Source organism: Gymnodraco acuticeps, unplaced genomic scaffold (genome assembly GCF_902827175.1).
Source record: "Gymnodraco acuticeps unplaced genomic scaffold, fGymAcu1.1, whole genome shotgun sequence".
Lineage (NCBI taxonomy): Eukaryota > Metazoa > Chordata > Actinopteri > Perciformes > Bathydraconidae > Gymnodraco > Gymnodraco acuticeps.
The window spans coordinates 728,265-746,503 of NW_022992223.1; the positions used below are offsets into that span (position 1 = coordinate 728,265).

The following is an 18,239-nucleotide window of genomic DNA, read 5'->3' on the forward strand; positions in this document are numbered from 1 at the left end:
AAATTGTAATTATTTGTATTTATGTGCATGCCTTTTTGTTTTATAATGTTCTATTGTTTTCGTCTCTTTGCTGTAACAATGTCATTTCCCCTATGTGGGACGAATAAAGGAATTCTGAAGTTACTGTGACTGTTTCTGAAGCACAATGTGGAGCGCTCATCAAAGGAAGCACACCACGCACCGTTTACTGCGGCACTTTAAGGAGATTTCCTCTTTGCCCACTAACGTCCCACTCTCAGCTCGGTGCCCTTTCTGTGTTTCTACACGTTACTTCCAAAATACACCGTCAGTGCTCATCTGCTACCCAGAGGGACATTGATATCAGGTCAGTGAGTTTGGGCAGCCATTGAAAGACTTTAACAACTCTCCAATGCCCTTTGCCGGAGAAATTATGCATGAACTTCCTCCAAATGACATCATGAGTGTTAGGCACTAACCAGAGACCTGTTGAATCGGGGAGAATGAGAGAGAGTAAAGTGTTTTTCCTTCATCATGACCAAACCCATGATTAGTTTTTTTCTTACATCTCATTGCAGTTGAGCAAACTTTGTTGCAAAGTGTTTTATTTCAGAGGTCAAGCATGACTATTTTTATTTTGATGGCATTTTCCAGTTTTCTGAAGCTGAAGCAAAACAAAAGCAAATCAGTGTGAGATATATATTTTATGAGACTGTGGAAAAAAAAGGAGCATTTTGCTTTTTAGTTATACTAAATATACTTAAAGAAGAACAATTATGTATTTTTCCAAAGCTATCTGTCCTTTTTTGACAGTCTTGCAATGACGAAGACCAAGCAAATTGGTTTGAAGCCAAAGAAAAGAGAAAGAGACTTTTGGTTTTACTTTGTCACTTTCCAAGTTTAAAATTGTTTTATTGTATTTATTGTAGCTGCACAAAAAAACACCGGGTTGATTGATTGCCTTTTTAGATAATTAAGAACATCGATTTAACATTGAGTGACTGTTGGTGACGTTTTTCTTCAGAAAAAGGAAAACAATTGTGTTAATACACAAAACATCAATAAAATAAAAGGTAGTCATAATAAAAAAATGCTTTTTTACTTAGATGTTTTAATTACCCTTTCCAAGCCTTTTTCAAATCTGTATCCAATAATCCTTGTAGGTTCAGTCCAATACATGACTTATCATCTGCAACCAAAAGCATTCATCAAATGTGATTAAAACATAAAAAGAGAAATAAATCCATAATACATGATGTGTGATGTTGCTAAACATGATTAAACTTCACTTGTAATTTGCATATTATACTCGCTAAAACTTCTCACTGGAAAAGTGGTTATTTTGAGAATGCTGCTGTTAACAGCTTGCATAATGCATGGAGGAGAGAAAGGGCTCTTTAAACCTCATTTTAACTCGACAGCGGCCTGTCACCAAATATCTATTTTGTGCTTGCAGTTGTTTCAGTGATGTGGGGGATGCTATGTAGGAGGCGTGAAAACAAAAGAAAATACTACAGCGTGCCTTATTTGCTTCTTTCTTTATAAAAGATAAATCATCCTGCTGTCTGGTGGGAAAACATCTAAGAAAAAGCAAGTTTCTTCTTCTTTTACGTCATCCTTTCTAAGATTAGCTCCTATTTCTCATATCTGGTATGAGCCTCCTCTCAGGCAGGTGATGTGGTGACTCATAATGAAGTATATGAGAGCCATTAGTCTGAGCTGTGTGAATAAAAGGAGGCTGGAGGCCTTGTAGAGGTGGACAGCTCTGTCTCAATATAAACCTGGACCCTCTAAACTGAAAGATGTTCACTTACAGCTTAACCCGAGCACGAGGAGCTACTGGAGGTAGAAACCTTCAGGGGGTTATTAGAGAAGCTTGACTGAAGTTTCTTTCGTCACAACACCTGTCCCAGGCACTTTTGCACCTCTGAGGTTTAGTACACACACTGAGCATGGGGCAGCTGGTTCTTTCCATTAGCCTTCTTATAAATCTGGTGCTTCAGTTGGATGGCGTTGAAGCTCCTCTGGCTGGATGTGGTCCAGATGCTCGGCCCTGCTGCTGCTCTTGGTTTCCCTCCAGCGATATGAGCTTTCCCAAGCCAACCTTGGTGGAGTCCGCAGAGCTTCCGTTGCTACTCGGGCACCGGGAGGAGCTTCGGGATGCCCGCTGCCGGAGGTTCTGAGAAATAGAGCGATGGAGGTTCTTCATGGAGGAACTGGCTGCCATGGTGGACACCCAGGGGTGACGGAGAGCTTGGTCTGCGCTCAGTCGAGAAGCGGGGTCCAACGGCAGCAGGCGATGGATAAAGTCCTTGGCTAGGTTGGACACTGAGGGCCAAGGCTGTGGAAAAAGGAAAGAGAGTGATTTCCGTTAGTGTGAATATGTGCACTCGCACCACATTTCAACCTACGCACAGACACTCAGGAACCTGCTGTCCTGTAAAAGCGCCTGCTGGGTTTCATTCTAACACAAAAATTAAAACTATGATGCCTGTGCCGTGCAGACCAGGCCCGGTTCCAGAACAAAATGACTCGGGGTGCATCTGAGATTAGAGAGGGTGCAGGGGTAAAGTGCTATTTTTATAAGTGGGGAGTGGACCTAACACCCTCTAGGGGGGTCCTCACCTCCTCTAGGAGGGTCCTCACCTCCTCTAGGGGGTCCATGCTCCCCCGGAAGATTTATTTTAAAATATTGAAGTTAAAAGCATTAATCTGGTGCACTTTGAGAGCAACATTAAGAGATCTATGGATCTATGTGCTCTTTGCTTGATTCATGCCTTCCCAGTCCCTTATCAAGTAGCCTATAAGAGCATGACGCCAGTTGTTGTAGCCAGTTGTGGTGAAGGCATCTGACTTACTTGAACCGAAATGTCCACATGCATAGCAGAAGATGGCATCTTTTTTACATGAATATTCCAGCCAATCTCTGTTTTGAAACCATGAGCTGCAAAATGAGCGCCTCACTCCACTGTACAGGCGAGTTGGGTGCTTTTTTAAATATACCTGGGCAGGCTCTGTTTTGCCAAGGTCCTCTGGCACTTGCGGGCCGCTGAGGGGTGGCGGCGTTTGGGGCAACGAAGACGGCTGCGGCTGCTCCGCCTCCGTGGGCGAGGCGGGCAAAGCCGGCGAGTCGGGCGTTAGTGTCCACGACAGTGGCCGCGGGTAACGTGATGTCCCCATGATCTGAACTGTTATTACCTGCAGTAGATGCAGTGTTACTGCTGGCTATAAGAGCTGTTTTTTTTATGTCCATCATTGACTGCTGTGTAAGCACCTTGCAGATGACGAACGCGCAGCGGCACAGGTCACGCACACCTGACATAATAACGTTACTTACCGTTTAAATTGACCAAATAAATGCAGCAGACAATGTTATTTAACCACAATTACAATGTATTTAATTTCAACTAAATTCTTCTTCTTATTATTACTACTACTATTATTATATATGTAATATCTTTCACTTTTCCCCCCCTTTTTTTTTTTTTTACTTTTCAAATGAGGGTGCATAACGACTCAACTGAGGGTGCAATGCACCCTTATGCACCCCCGTAGAACCGGGCCTGGTGCAGACCCAACAAGCAGAGCTAACCTCAAAGGAAAGCTGAATGTCACTGGTCAAAGGGAAGCAGCAGTGTTGGCTGAAATAATTTGAAGCCTGGGAAATAAGGACAGCCCTGCCATATGTGTGGGATTTGGGCACATGTTTATTCTAAGCCTGCATTAGCTTCTTAATAAAGGCACCACAGATGAGCCTCGCTGGGTTCTTTTGCTGTTTGTTTACTCAAATAGCAAATCATTCCCCTTGTCATGAAGAAAGCTGACATTCAAGCATGCTTTGAAATCTGCCATGCCATCTTTCCAGCGAGACAGAAGGCATCAGGATTATTATCATAAATCACAATTTTTTCATTATTCATCATGACTTTGGTTCTCTGTCATGAAAACTCAATTGTGGAGGCCTGCCACAGGAAGTGATGACCTTTGAGCTTCTGTCCTATTTTAAATTAAAGAAGAACAGATGGATATTTGGCCACAACACCATGGATTGATTACTACACATGCCTCAAAGGCTCAGGGGCTAAAAGGGTCAGATGCCCCCTGGCCTTCACCACAAAACAGGATGTCACTCAAAGAGACACATTCCAAACAGTAAAAGACTAAAAGTAACCTCAAAGATGTCAAAGAAACTGAGAAAGACCAACAACAATTATAAAAACACAGAGAATGAATTGGTCAAAGTGAAAAACAACCCAAAAGAGACACAAAATGAACACAAGAGACACAAATCAATTAAAAAAAAACATACAAAACAAGTTGGCAAAATACAACTATGTGTAAACAGTTAATACAAAAGACAAAAATAATTGAATTACAACATCGCCCAGATTAACTACAACAAGACTTGTGATGACAATAAAAACAGAACAGACCCAAACAGCCACAAAGCAACTATAAAAAAAGGAGACAAAAATGACCACAAAGAGGAAAATATGTTAAGTAACAGATGCAAATAGATCACAAAGAAACACAAAATAACTACAAATACTAACAGAATATTTAGAAAGTAATGTAAAATAACAACAATGAGACTCAAAACCCCAGAAAGATACAACCAAGAGAAGAAAACACAACAACAAAGAGGCCAAACTTCTATCAAGTATGTGTGTTTTGCTCATGTGTCTTTCCGATTGTTTTACACAACAACCTTTATCAAAAAGCATGGATGACTTCCTCTTCATGATGTTTCTGTAAATGTCAGGTAATTATCAGACTTATCGCTGTATCAGTTGTCTTTAACATGAACAAATGTTTCCACCAATCAGCCGTGTTATGCTCCACTGTGTCTGTCTGAGGAGGATAAAAGCTAAATACAGTAAAACCTGCGTGTGCAGAATTCTCTCATTCTTCGCTCAACCTGGCACAGACTAAATCGCTCTCTTTAGGGAGGTCTCGCTCTCCATTTTAATCCTGAAATGCATTTCTCTCCCCCTTTTTTGTCTCTCGCCGAGTAATGACAATTAATCAAGCATGAAATTGACAATCGCAGGACTGAGAGGAATTCAAAGAAGCAGGGACTCGCTTATTCTCACGGTGCACTGACTGGAGAGGAGTGTGTGTGCGAGCAGAGCGCAGAGCGCGGAGCTGAAATGCTTCTCACTCAAACTTTCTTCTCATTGTGTTGTTATTTCACACCTGAGAGGCAGGCAGAGTGACACTCGGCAGCCTGGGAAGGAGAGAAAGTGTCTGATTGAGCTCCCACGACCAACAAGTCTGACTTCCCTCCTTCTCCAGTGCTGTTGGTGATTTCATGTCGCTCTTTATCTGCTGTGAAAAACACATGTGATGGCAGCCGGGGCTAACCGGTGCCTTCTGTTCGAGACGGGGTGGAATGTAACCAATAGTTATTTTGCCATTTTTGTGCTTTACTTGAGTTATTCTTATGCTACTTCATACTTTTACTCCACTATATTTGAGAGGTAAACATGGTTCTCTTTACTCCACTACATGTTATATCAGATACTAGTCACTTTTTATACATGAAAAGAAATGATATGTTAGTCCACTCTGTAAGTCTCATGAATTGGCTCCCTGTTGAAAAACTGCAACATGCTTTTAAATGTATTTGCAGGTGAGAAAAAAACAGGAAAATACAATAACTATAGTAATATATTACTCTAAAAAAGAGCAATTCTGCAGAATGACTATACTTTTGATACTTTAAAGGTGGGGTAGGTAATTTTGGAGAAACCAGCTCGAGTGCGCTAGAATTTGAAAATACACAGCCGGAACAAATCTGCCACTTCCTTACAGAGCCCCTCCTCCAACACACACGACCGCGCACATGACCAATGAGGGCACGAGATACAGTTGTGCACAGATGGAAGGCTGACAGGCAGGTAGGCCATCCAGTTATTTTAGCTGGGCTGGCTAAAATGATTGGTCGTGCTTTTTACAGTACTACGGCTTCCACAGATTAAATGTTGTTATGGATTTTTTGTCAAAGCACTTAAGATATTCATTGCTATCGGGATGTTAAGAGCATTCCATGGAATATAACAAAAAGTGTATCTCGAGCTGGTTTCTCAAACTTACCTACCCCACCTTTAAGTAGCCTACTAAAAGTAAGGCAAGGCAAGGCAAGGCAAGTTTATTTATATAGCACTTTTCAACACAAGGCAATTCAAAGTGCTTTACAAAAAATGAAAGAGATTAAGAAAATGGCATTTAAAATCAGTCATTAAAAAGAAAAGCTAATAAAATAAACATTAAAAGAAAAAAATACATGGCAGTCAATTAAACATTAAAAGAAAAAAAGTACATGGATAAATGTTACAGTGCAGTCTAAGATATGAATAGTTCAATTAAAAGCAGCGACAAAAAGAAAAGTCTTCAGCCTGGATTTAAAAGTATTCAGAGTTGCAGCAGACCTGCAGGTTTCTGGGAGTTTGTTCCAGATATTTGGAGCATAATAACTGAACGCTGCTTCTCCATGTTTAGTTCTGACTCTGGGGACAGAAAGCTGACCAGTCCCTGAAGACCTGAGAGATCTGGATGGTTCATCATTTAGCAGGAGGTCAGAAATATATTTTGGGCCTAAACCATTCAGTGCTTTATAAACCAGCAGCAGTATTTTTGAAATCTATTCTTTGACACACAGGAAGCCAGTGTAAAGACTTCAGAACTGGAGTGATGTGATCCACTTTCTTAGTGTTAGTGAGGACTCGAGCAGCAGCGTTCTGAATCAGCTGCAGCTTCCTAATAGATTTTTTAGTGAGACCTGTGAAGACACCATTGCAGTAGTCGAGTCTACTGAAGATAAAAGCATGGACAAGTTTTTCCAAATCCTGCTGTGACATTAGTCTTTTAATCCTAGATATATTCTTTAGGTGATAGTAGGCTGATTTAGTAACAGTTTTAATGTGACTGTTGAAACTCAGGTCAGAGTCCATGACTACACCTAGATTTCTGGCTTTATCTGTTGTTTTGAACATTGCACAGTAGTAGAAAATACTTTATGTTAAGGGTTAGGGTCACTGGGATTCTAGCATTTGCAGACCATGTTGTACATAAATAAACCATAACACTACAGGAAAGAGAAAATAAAGCATAAAAGGGCCTCTTAAATTAGAAATGGAAGTAATATGAAATCCCTTTTTATACTTTAAGTATATCTTGATACTAATATTTTGTATTATTACTTTGTTTTAACCAATATTATTTCTACTGAGTACTTATTCCCCCTCTGCTGGAAGATGGTGAAGCATTTACTCAGTGGGAATAATGCGGGAAAAAACAAGTTTACTCTCCTCCTGCTTTCAACATGGTGCACCTAAAGGAGAAGAGACATAACTGTGTTTCCTGGAACGTAGCCACCTGCAGGAAGTTTATCTCTCTGCCTTATTTCAAACATTTCTCACGTCAAAATACACAAAGGCTTTATTGTGTTTGCAGCAGAGGGTGAGAGCTGGTGTTATACATCACTGTTGAGCTAGACCAAGAGAAGGGAGAGGGGGGAGTGCAGATATGGCATAAGCAAGGGGAAACCTACAGGGTTTAGCAACATCTTGTTAGAGTGAATGAGAAGCTGAATTTGTTTATGGCGTGCTACATCTTTACCCGACAGAGCAGTAATTGCAACAAATGAAGAAAACGCTAGAAGGTTGGATTAAGCTAATGTGATCACGAGTTTGAGAAATGAACTACTTCACCCGCCTCACAATTTACTCAGATCTGATTCACTTGGCAGCATTTCCTGAGAAACAAAGCCAAGTTTAAATATGCCTCGTCACAATGGGTCCAAATGGGAAACACTGCTACTTCAGGTGAAAGCCTTTTATAACGGAATTTGGTAATCAGGATACAAACAAAGGTAACTGTATTGCATTTAGTAAAAAAAAAAAATGGACTACTATGAGAATTACAATCCATTTGGAAATACTGAACGATATAACGAAGAAACGCTTTGAGACAATAGCTCATAGCTTCATTTACAGTTCATTTTCATGGCTTACAGCTGAGTCAAAATCGAATTTGAAGAAGCATTTTTTTTCCTTTTTTTTAATGTATGATTTGTTTAACTGTGAATTCTAGATAATAAGGTATGTATTTTCTCTTGTCTCTATTTACATTGTATTTGATAGTGAGGTAATACAGAGGTAACAGTAAGTAATCAGAATATTCCTCTTTTAGTAGTAACCCTCCCCCTCCCCTGTTTAACACACTGTGGCCATGCAGAGGCTGGATGTGTTCAAATGGTGCCCAGAAGGGGGCAGGCTGGGCTTACCATTACCCAGACTGCACTGCTGCTGAGTTATGTTTGGCTTCGACCTGGAGTCTTTAATAACACGGCAGAATGCAGAGGAGGTTACCTGCTGGCTGCTTTTCTGGCCTGAGCTGATGCACAGATTTGCGCTTTACTGCCACGACATGAGCACACATGCACAGAACCCCCCCCCCCTCCCACTCTCACACACCTCAGATGAGATGCCCTTATTCTGAGCGAGGGAAACGCTTCGTGCTACATGCGGGGAGCGGATTGAGTGATAAGGTGTGAAAAGCCCCCGAGGCTACAGGCGCTCTTCCTCTGTCCTCTCCTTTCTCTTTCCACACCCTGCTATCCATCCCTGACTCCCCCACCCTCCCACTGTTGAGTAAACACATCAGTGTGAGTCTGCTCTACAAGTCTTCAGGGGCTGTTGCACCAGTGGGGGAAATGTACCCAGGGTGTGTGTGTGGGTGGGGGCTGCTGGGGATACAGAGGGACCTGTTTCATGGGCAGGTGCCAGGGCTCCATTTGCATTTCTTAGTGAGTCTTACCCCCTTTGTAATGCTGAAACCACACACACACACACACACACACACACACACACACACACACACACACACACACACACACACACACACACACACACACACACACACACACACACACACACACACACACACACACACACACACACACACACACACACACACACACACACACACACACACACACACACACACACACACACACACACACACACACACACACACACACACACACACACACACACACACACACACACACACACACACACACACACACACACACACACACACACACACACACACACACACACACACACACACACACACACACACACACACACACACACACACACACACACACACACACACACACACACACACACACACACACACACACCCACACACACCACTATTTTGTTTTGATAAACACACCAAGGTTACTGATACTTTTGTAAGATTGTTTGTTTGTAATTGCAGCCCCTGAGTATTAATTTGCATAATAAAGAACAATAGTTACTTTCTTTATATGTCCATCTGGAAAAATGATACCTGCAGTTATTCCTTTTTTACACTTCTGTTGCTCGCTGCATGTTTATGGGTGAGCTTCTGATGACAGTATTCTACAATCTGCTATTGATGGACCACAAACACATGCTCAAAATAACTGTGCCAGCTATAGATATATATAAGCAGGGGTGCACATAACCTTTTTGCCCTGGTTCTCAAAGGAGCACCTGGAGATGTTGCTTGGAGCTCATCCTTAAAATGAAATAAACCGTAACTTTTGAGGGGGTCTTGACTTTATTTGCCAGACACACGCCACTGAACACACATGCAGAGGTGAACACAGAACACACATGCAGAGGTGAACACAAGACAACATTAGCACGACCAGTAATCCTACAAGCTGTCATCACTCCCCTCCTGACTGTTCTCCTCACTGTCTTCCTCTCTGTCAGACATGGTAGCTGATGATGTAGGCCTACTTCTTTCTCTCTGGTTGAGTCTGCGATTAGCTGCTTGCATCCACAAGTCAACAGCTGGGTTTGGGTCGAAAGTCTCTGTTGTCATCTTAGACAAGTGGATGTAATCAAATAAGTATGTGAACATAACCAACAACCTACCATAGCCAATAACAAATGAATGCAACTTATTTTATTTGTGTTGTTCATTCATATCTTATTTTACCTTAACATTTATTTATGCATTTTTTTTTATCTCTCCAGTTTTAAAGGATATTTTTGGTTACTGTCCTATAGTATACATTGGAATGATTTAAAACCTGTTTATCCCAATAATTATAAAGGAGTGCCTTGACAATATGTGTTTACATAAATTGCGACCAAACCGTTTGAACTTAGACTAAAGTGAACTATCTAAACACTCAGAGTCCTTTACCTCACTGAGCTGTAGTATCAGCCTCTCAGTCTGACTGGAGAGGACTCTCCCTCCACATTATTGTAGAAACATCTTCTTCTTATATCCGTTAGAGCAGCTAGCACGGCACCAGATTCTAATAACAACAGCGCTGGTACCGGTACACCCTCCCTCGCTCACTCGCATTTTGGCTGTGAGCTGCGGGCGCCAGATAAGCCAACATCCCCCATTTTCATCACTTACAGCGCCCATCGTACAGGGCAAATGAAACGTGTAACCAGGGTGAAAAGGGTGTTACATTTACTTAATTATGAATATTGTTACATCAAGGCTGAAAATTAGGATGAGCCCCAACGGTCAAAATGTTTTTTTCCCTCCCAGAACTGCCAGCGCAGCGCCTCCACAGATCTGGCGCCCTATGCGAACATCTAGCCAGGGCTACGGGCCGACCCTGAGTTCATATCATGGTTCATATACATGTATGCAACTCGCAAATATCTTTTTCTCTCTCTCTCTTCTCTCTCTCCTCTATTTTCTCTTCTCCCTTCTCTCTCTCCCTCTCTCAATGTTGGTACGCAAATGCGCTTTGTTTCAAATGACCCGGTGCTCTTTTTTTGGCGGAGGTGCGCATGCGCACCTGCGCACCAGTTATGTGCAGCCCTGTATATAAGCCTCTACACACCTGCACTGCAAGCTTCAAATCACCTATCACCTAGTGCTTGATGCGTGTCCGAATAGAGAAAATATATTTTTTTTAAAAGAAGGTTTTATGTTCATGACACAGACTTTGAATCAAGATGAAAACAATACTGCGTTTTCCATTTTTGCAAGAACACCCTGAATGCCTCAAGTATGGGTTAACCCTAAAAACATCAAAAACCCTCCAGAGGGAGTTTCTCTCCCACACACTTGACGACTTCTGTATCATAATGACATCACTATGCAATTTCAAGCTTATATTGGCTAGTGCTCCAACACATTGTACACAATATAAAAAGGGGTTTGACATTTCCATCTCTAAGCGTTTGACCAATCTCAACAGAGCCGGCCAGCTAACCAATCAGAGCAGACTGGGCTCTGGTTTCAGACAGAGGGTGAAAAGAGGTACTGCAGCACAGGCAGTATGAAAAAAAATAAAGAGCTTTTTGAACATTAAAGCATGGAGACATGTCACAGGAAAGCCTAACCCTTAGCTCACATTAGCAGCAAACTGACAAAGCATACATTTAAAAACAGATGGATAGATGTACCCTGCTTCTTATGCATTGCGTGTTTGGCTCCAGCGGCTCATGATCATGACCCGTTTTATTGTATGTTTCATGATCATTTCAAAAGCTCCCTTGACACTTTGACTGTCATTGCTCATGTGAGCTCTATTCTGGTCCGTAGACCTGTTTCACGGACTCCATTTCGACATGTCACAGTTGGAAAAGCACGGGTATCGGTAATCAAATTAATGATGGATGAATTTCGCTTTTTTTTTCTTCATTTAGCTGCCTTGGTTTCAGGGTCCTGGTACTGTGCTCATTGACACGACTTAAAGAGAACAAGAACAGAGCCAAATACTATTAGTGCCCACTGCTCTGTGCCTTTCTTACTATGACAGTTCAAAATGTCTGCTGTGAAAAAGGCCCATTGTATTGACATCCAATTAAGTTGACAAGTGTCATCTTGAGCCAAAAAGCCATCACATCGATGAAAGGAGGTCCCTGTTTCTCTTTGTTGAGCTGGTGGACAGCTCGTTTCAGATTAAACTCTTCAAGTCAAGTTTAATATGAGATGGGAATTGCTCAGGTCGTTGAAACTGTTCTCGTCCCGAAGAGAAGCACCCTTCTGAGTGACATGAAGAACCCTTCTGAAGACGGAGGCCCACATTTTGTGCATACTTGTGAACCTTCATCACACATTACAGCATTATTAACGCAGTGTGTGTGTGTGTGTGTGTATGTGTATGTGTGTGTGTGTGTGTGTGTGTGTGTGTGTGTGTGTGTGTGTGTGTGTGTGTGTGTGTGACTGGGTTGTCAGTCTATCAGAGAGGATGGAGACTTGCACATGACGGAGAATAAGTGTCTTGTCAACATGGAAATGTGATTGATGGCTCTTCCCATCAAGCCCTGCACTGCTACTCAGCCATGTGATGTCTTCATAATGTCATTATGTGAATTCACACATTGACTTCTTTACTGCATCTCAGTGTACTGTAAGATGCTATATGTGAGGTCATACGAAATATGTTTTCTAAGCTCTGCTCACATATGAGCCGTGTCGAAAGCCACCATGAGAAACGTGAAATAATTCCTTGAATAAACTCAAGGATTTTGCACTGTTGTTGGGTTGTTGGTCATTGCAGCGGTAAACACATGGATAATAGTCCAGGACCTATATGTAAGGGAGCCTCTTGTATGCCAGACTAAAATGTCAGGCTGCATCCCTAAGAATCGGGCCCGGCTTCAAGCCCAGTGAATAATCCAGCCTTGTGTGTAATCAGCGTGAAAGAACAAGCTCTGAGTCGCCGGCGAGCGACTCAGGGCAGGCTGTTAAAAATACCCACTTCAGTTGTATGATGAAGGAAAGGGAATAATAAAAAAAAACATGCCAGGCCGCAGTTCTCCCATTTCCGAAAGCAAACCCTAGCCGGAATTTAGCATACCAATTTTTGGGCTTTTACAAAGTTGCAGGAAAAGGAATGAAAACGAGCTGCAGTCCTCAGTGCTAAATTGCAAATGTTATTCTTACAAAGGGTAAACTAATGTAGCTATTTTTGGTAGTTATAATGCAGTCAATTATGTTGGATTGTGTTGTGGGGAGATGGTCTAAGGCAGTGACCATCAACTGGCGGCCCGCGGGCCACATCAGGCCCGTCAGACATTCTCATCCGGCGGGGGTGACTGTGGCGTGTAAAAAAAAAAAAAGAAAAAAAAAAAAAGTGAGAAAGTTGCATGCTTTGTGATGACGCCTGAGATTGTACTCTTTTGCAACAGCAACCGTTTCATTGCAGATAAGGCAAACAGGTGTAGCCTTATTGAATGATGGCATGATGAATGCGTATTTATCTGCCCATTCCTCATTAAAACTGCGGTTTTCCACGTCAACTTTACACTTGAGGCTCTTTGACAGTGACATTTTTGCGTGCCTGGCAAACAATTTTCTTATATCCTGCAACCGTTTCCCACCAATCAGGACACGGTATTAATAAAAAAGTTGATTCCTTTCCCTGCCAATCAGGACTGCTTTCAGTTTTATTAGCCCGGATGCAGGCTTATAAAAAAAAAGATTTTTTTTTCAATAAAGTGAAAATATTAATCATATATATAAATCTCTGGCCCCTGAAAGTGTCTCTTGGATTAATTTTGGCCCTTGGACAAATGTAGTTGGTGTCCTCTGGTCTAAGGTCAAAATGGAAATGCCAGATGGATGATTTACTTAAAAGGCTGAGATACACCCGGTGCAGAACTGGAAATAAAAAACGAAATAGTCTTATCCATAAGCACAAATAATTACAACCAGCCAAAGAAATAAAATGTCTTCTAGTTAACTAAATAATCTTTAATACCATTACAATTATTGGAAAATGTCTATATATATATATATATATATATATAAACTAAAATACTCAATAACAGGTAAAGTAAACTTACATCTCCATGGAAGCTGTATTTCCCTCTCACAATGGACCTGTAGAGGCGCGTCCGGCTGTCATCTTCAAACGGCATGGACCCACTCAGCACGATGTAGGCGATCACCCCCAGGGCCCACATGTCCACAGCACAGGAGTAGGGTCTACTTAGCAACACCTCAGGGGCCATGTACTCAGGGGTCCCACAGGTGGTTCTGAGGGACCAAGTTTCTGCTCCTGAGTGATCTCCGGATGAGACCTCGGACCCTGCGCCGCCAAAAGTGGCCAGTCCAAAGTCTGTGACGAGCAGCCTGGAGTCAGCCCCTGGATGGTAGTACAGCAGGTTCTCAGGCTTCAGGTCTCTGTGGGTGATGCCCAGATTGTGGAGGTACGCCACCCCAGCCAGCACCATCCTGAGGGCCTGGGTGGCGTCCCTCTCCGTGAAGTGACCCCTGCTGACCACGCGGTCCAGTAGCTCGCCCCCTGTGGCCAGCTCCAGCACCATGTAGACCCTCTGCGGGAACTGAAACACCTCCATCAGCTGGATCACGTGAGAGTGGCTCACCCGCTGCAGCACCGCCAGCTCCGAGGCGCACACCTCGCGGCCCTCGGGGCCCTCCACCTCCATCATTTTAATGGCGAAGGGCTGGCGAGTCGCCCTGTGCTCCACGCGCACAACGCGGCTGAAGCTCCCCCGACCGATCAGAGCCTTGATGTCGTATCTGACAGGACAAGAGGGGAAAGATGAGTCATTACAGCATTAGTATCTCATGATACATGTTACTCAGCGCTGAATGTCCCTCACTGCAGATGCAGCTGTGATGTATGGGGATATATCTGCATGTTGTACAGTGAAGTCGATGAGACAAATTCATATAAGAATACACTATGATTTAGATCCCCAACAAGGCAATATATAAGCCTCCACTAATCAGATGTAGAGGGATATGCGCACTGACATCAGTTTCCGAGCTTTAATTGTCTCCGCTCTCTCATCTGACAACAGGAAGCCAGTCTTCAGGTATAATAAGGCCTCTCAAATGAAAACTGTTACTGCTAATAAATTGTGTGACATGAAGGTTGGCGTTGGCAGGCTGAGTTAATGAAAGAAGCCGGTGACATTAGCAGTCTTTCATGAGCACTGTGAATGCCTTTAATAAGTCACTTCACCTTGTGTCTTGCTGTGAAAGATCTATTTTATTAATGACAAATTGTCTTCTCACAGGGCTGAGATAGTAGTACTTGTTTACAGTGCAGCATTTATATCTTTCAAATGAGAAATAAGAAACTCAGAAGCAGGTCAATTGTCGAGTATGATTAAAAAGATCTTCAAAATATTAGTATTATTTATTTGTTTTTTGGCAGAATAGTTTAACATTATTGATGTTGGCAAATAATATAATTTAATGACAGTTGCACTACAAAAACAAAATGTGTCATATTGCATTGCTGGGTTGAAGGATTACTTCAATAATAGGGTTGTCAAAAAGTAGATCCGCTCACCTTGCTGTCACACGTGGATCAAACTTGTCCTTATACTTTGCGACTCTTGCCTGCTGTCGTCCCTCTCTGAGTATCTGCTGCTGTCCGCTTGATGCAGGTTGGAGATTTTTAGCACCGGTGGAAAACCATGGAGCTCTTCTCTTCTTTGCATGCTTGTTCGACTCATCATCACCGTGAGCTTTACTAAAGGCCACGAGAGACTGCACCACACTTACATAGCCCTTCTTGGATGCCTCAGGCAGCACCTTAGTGTTCCCACAGCCCATCACTCGATGATCAAGCCATGCAGGGGACAGAAAACATCTCCTGTAAACTGAATGTAGCTCAGAAATAAGAAGAGTCCACACTGCAGCAGGTATTCTTTCATGCAGGTGTTACTTGAGGTTTGCAAACAACAAGCTCCTCCCACAGCAGCAGGGAGGTCGGCAGGTGTTTGAACGCACCATCTCACTCACATATGTGATAGAAGTGTCAGGTAAACGAAAGTGTTTTGAAGCTATTGTCAATCCTCTCATGGTAGATTAACGTAACAAGCATAGCATGAAGGAGAAAATTGTGAAAGGAAGAACACCAACCAAGCCAAGATTATATTGACACTCAGGGGCCTATAGGCCTACTACGAAGCAGGATGTTCGCTTAGCCGGCTAACTTCAGGGAAAACTCCGGCTTTCCGGTCCTACGACGCTGGTTCTCTTTTTAGCGGGCTAGATCTCCATGGTAACTTATGCTGTGCGGCTAACCTGCCCCGGAGCAGGGGCCTATACTACGAATCAAGATTTTCGTTTAGCAAGCTAATTTCTGGGATTTCCGGTTCTACGAAGCTGGTTCACTTTTTAGCGGGTTAGATAGGCTAACTTATTCTGAACGGCTAGCCTGCGCCGGAGCAGGATAGGTTCCAGGATAAGAGATCAACTGTGCGGAGTTCTTCTTCTTCTTTGCTTTAATGGCGAATCGCTTACACTTGGAGCATATCGCCACTATACTGTTGATTTATTTAATGTATAAACTGCCCATATTGTTCATGTAGAACAGTGTTCACGTAAGCCTGCACATTGATTTAATTTTTCATTGAATGTAACCGTTTCAATAAGGATAGGCCTACATCTATTACAGGTTGAGGTAGAAACCATGGTGGAGCAGCTGATAACAACAGTGTGCAGAGTTTAAAGCGATCAAGTCATATTACAGGATAAAGGAAATACAGTTTAAACTGCCGTTGCAGTTCAAATCACCGACTGTGTGAACGTGAAAATGAATAGAATATCACCTCCCATCTTCAGAGCAATCTGACAATTATAACATTAGCATTAAGAAAGCTTACTTAAATATCTGCCACAACATAAGTAACCGGATCAAAGTAACATTACGTAGCCTACAGTCCGCGGCACTGTGAGTGCAGACGTCGATGTGTCCCATTATCATTCAAGCTCAGTTGTCAAGACAAGCTTCTTCCAGCTGCGGCTTCTGGGGAAGGTAAACGCCTATCTTCCTAGTAAGGAATTTGAACAGCTAATCCACTTATTTACAACGTCTCGTTTAGACTATTGTAACTCCCTCTATATTGGTGTTGACAAGTGTTTGATCCGTCGCCTGCAGCTGGTCCAAAATGCAGCTGCACGCCTTCTTAATGGGAAGAGACGTTATGACCACATCACACCCGTTTTGGCAGACCTTCATTGGCTTCCTGTCAGTTACAGGATCGCGTTCAAGTACTTACTTGTTGTTTTTAAATCATTGCATGGACTGGCACCACATTACCTGTCTGAGTTGTTGCACCGCCATGCTCCAGCTAGAGCATTGCGCTCAGCTCAGCAGAATATGTTGGTGGTTCCTCGGAGCAGGAAAAAAACCCGAGGTGACAGCGCTTTCAGTGTTGCAGCTCCCAGACTGTGGAACAGCCTCCCAGCACATATCCGGACTGCTGAGTCTATTGAACTTTTTAAATCTCAGCTAAAAACTCACCTCTTTGCACTGGCTTTTAATACTAGTTGAACATTACATTTTTATATTTGTATGTGTTTTTTATTTATTTATTTTTTATATGTTTCTAGTTATTGTGCTTTTTATTATGTTTTTAATTCTCCCATTGTGTTATTTAATATTGTAGTTACTGCCTGTACAGCATTTTGGTCAACTGAAGGTTGTTTTAAATGTGCTATATAAATAAATAAAGATTGAGATTGAGATATCACATCATAATGTAGGCTATCATATATTTCCTTATCTGAGTCAGCTGAGCCGTATCTGGCCGTGCAAAGCTTACAGTGTCACATACTGTATGCAGAAGTATTATTTTAAGCAACACATTAAGTTGACGAAACACTCGAGTCAAATGTAATTAAAGTCAGATCCACTCGTGTTTTAGACGGGGCAGTGATATCATAAACCTATTAATGTACGCATTCAAACACTTTTTCTTTTACCAGCTGTATTCACCTTGCAGGTGCAGGCAGCTATGTGGCTTTTATCCTGGATAAAGTGTTTAAATCATGGATGTTTAAAGTTTAACTTCTTCATATCTGATTAATATTATAGTTTTCATTCAGGAAGTGTGACGCTGCGCTGTCAGTAGCTTCTCCATGTTTGTGATTGGTCGAATGCTCCAGATACCACGTCCCTTTTATGTGAACGCACCTATAGGACACGGCTGGCTTGAGCGAACGAGTTGATAGCCAGCGTTGTAGTGTAGGACAGTTTAGCCAGGGCCGTATCCAGGATTTCCTAAATACCGAGGTCCAAACATGCTAGGGGGGTTCGGGGGATACCCCCCGAGATTTTTGGGATTTTCATGATCTAGTTACAGTAGGTGCTTTTTAAGTCCTGTGGGGGTTCACAAAATGGATAATATATTGATATCAAACCATGTCAGTGGGCTGACAATGTCAGCATCAATTATTTTAAAGTGTAATACATAAGAATCAGTTGATTGTTACTATTAATGATCTGGACATGCAGAAGAGGCTAAAATGAT

At 42.3% G+C, this 18,239-nt stretch overlaps 1 protein-coding gene across 1 annotated transcript; it reads right to left on the minus strand.

Annotated features, from left to right (window-relative positions):
* Window positions 1-854: 854 nt before the first annotated feature.
* LOC117539756 (serine/threonine-protein kinase H1-like) lies at window positions 855-17,143 on the minus strand. Its single transcript, XM_034206037.1, has 3 exons — window positions 15,269-17,143; window positions 13,788-14,487; window positions 855-2,299 (listed from the first exon to the last, which is right to left on the minus strand). Exons 1-3 carry the CDS (start codon window positions 15,532-15,534, stop codon window positions 1,958-1,960), a joined length of 1,308 nt encoding a protein of 435 aa, XP_034061928.1. The 5' UTR covers window positions 15,535-17,143; the 3' UTR covers window positions 855-1,957.
* Between the last annotated feature and the right edge of the window lie 1,096 nt (window positions 17,144-18,239).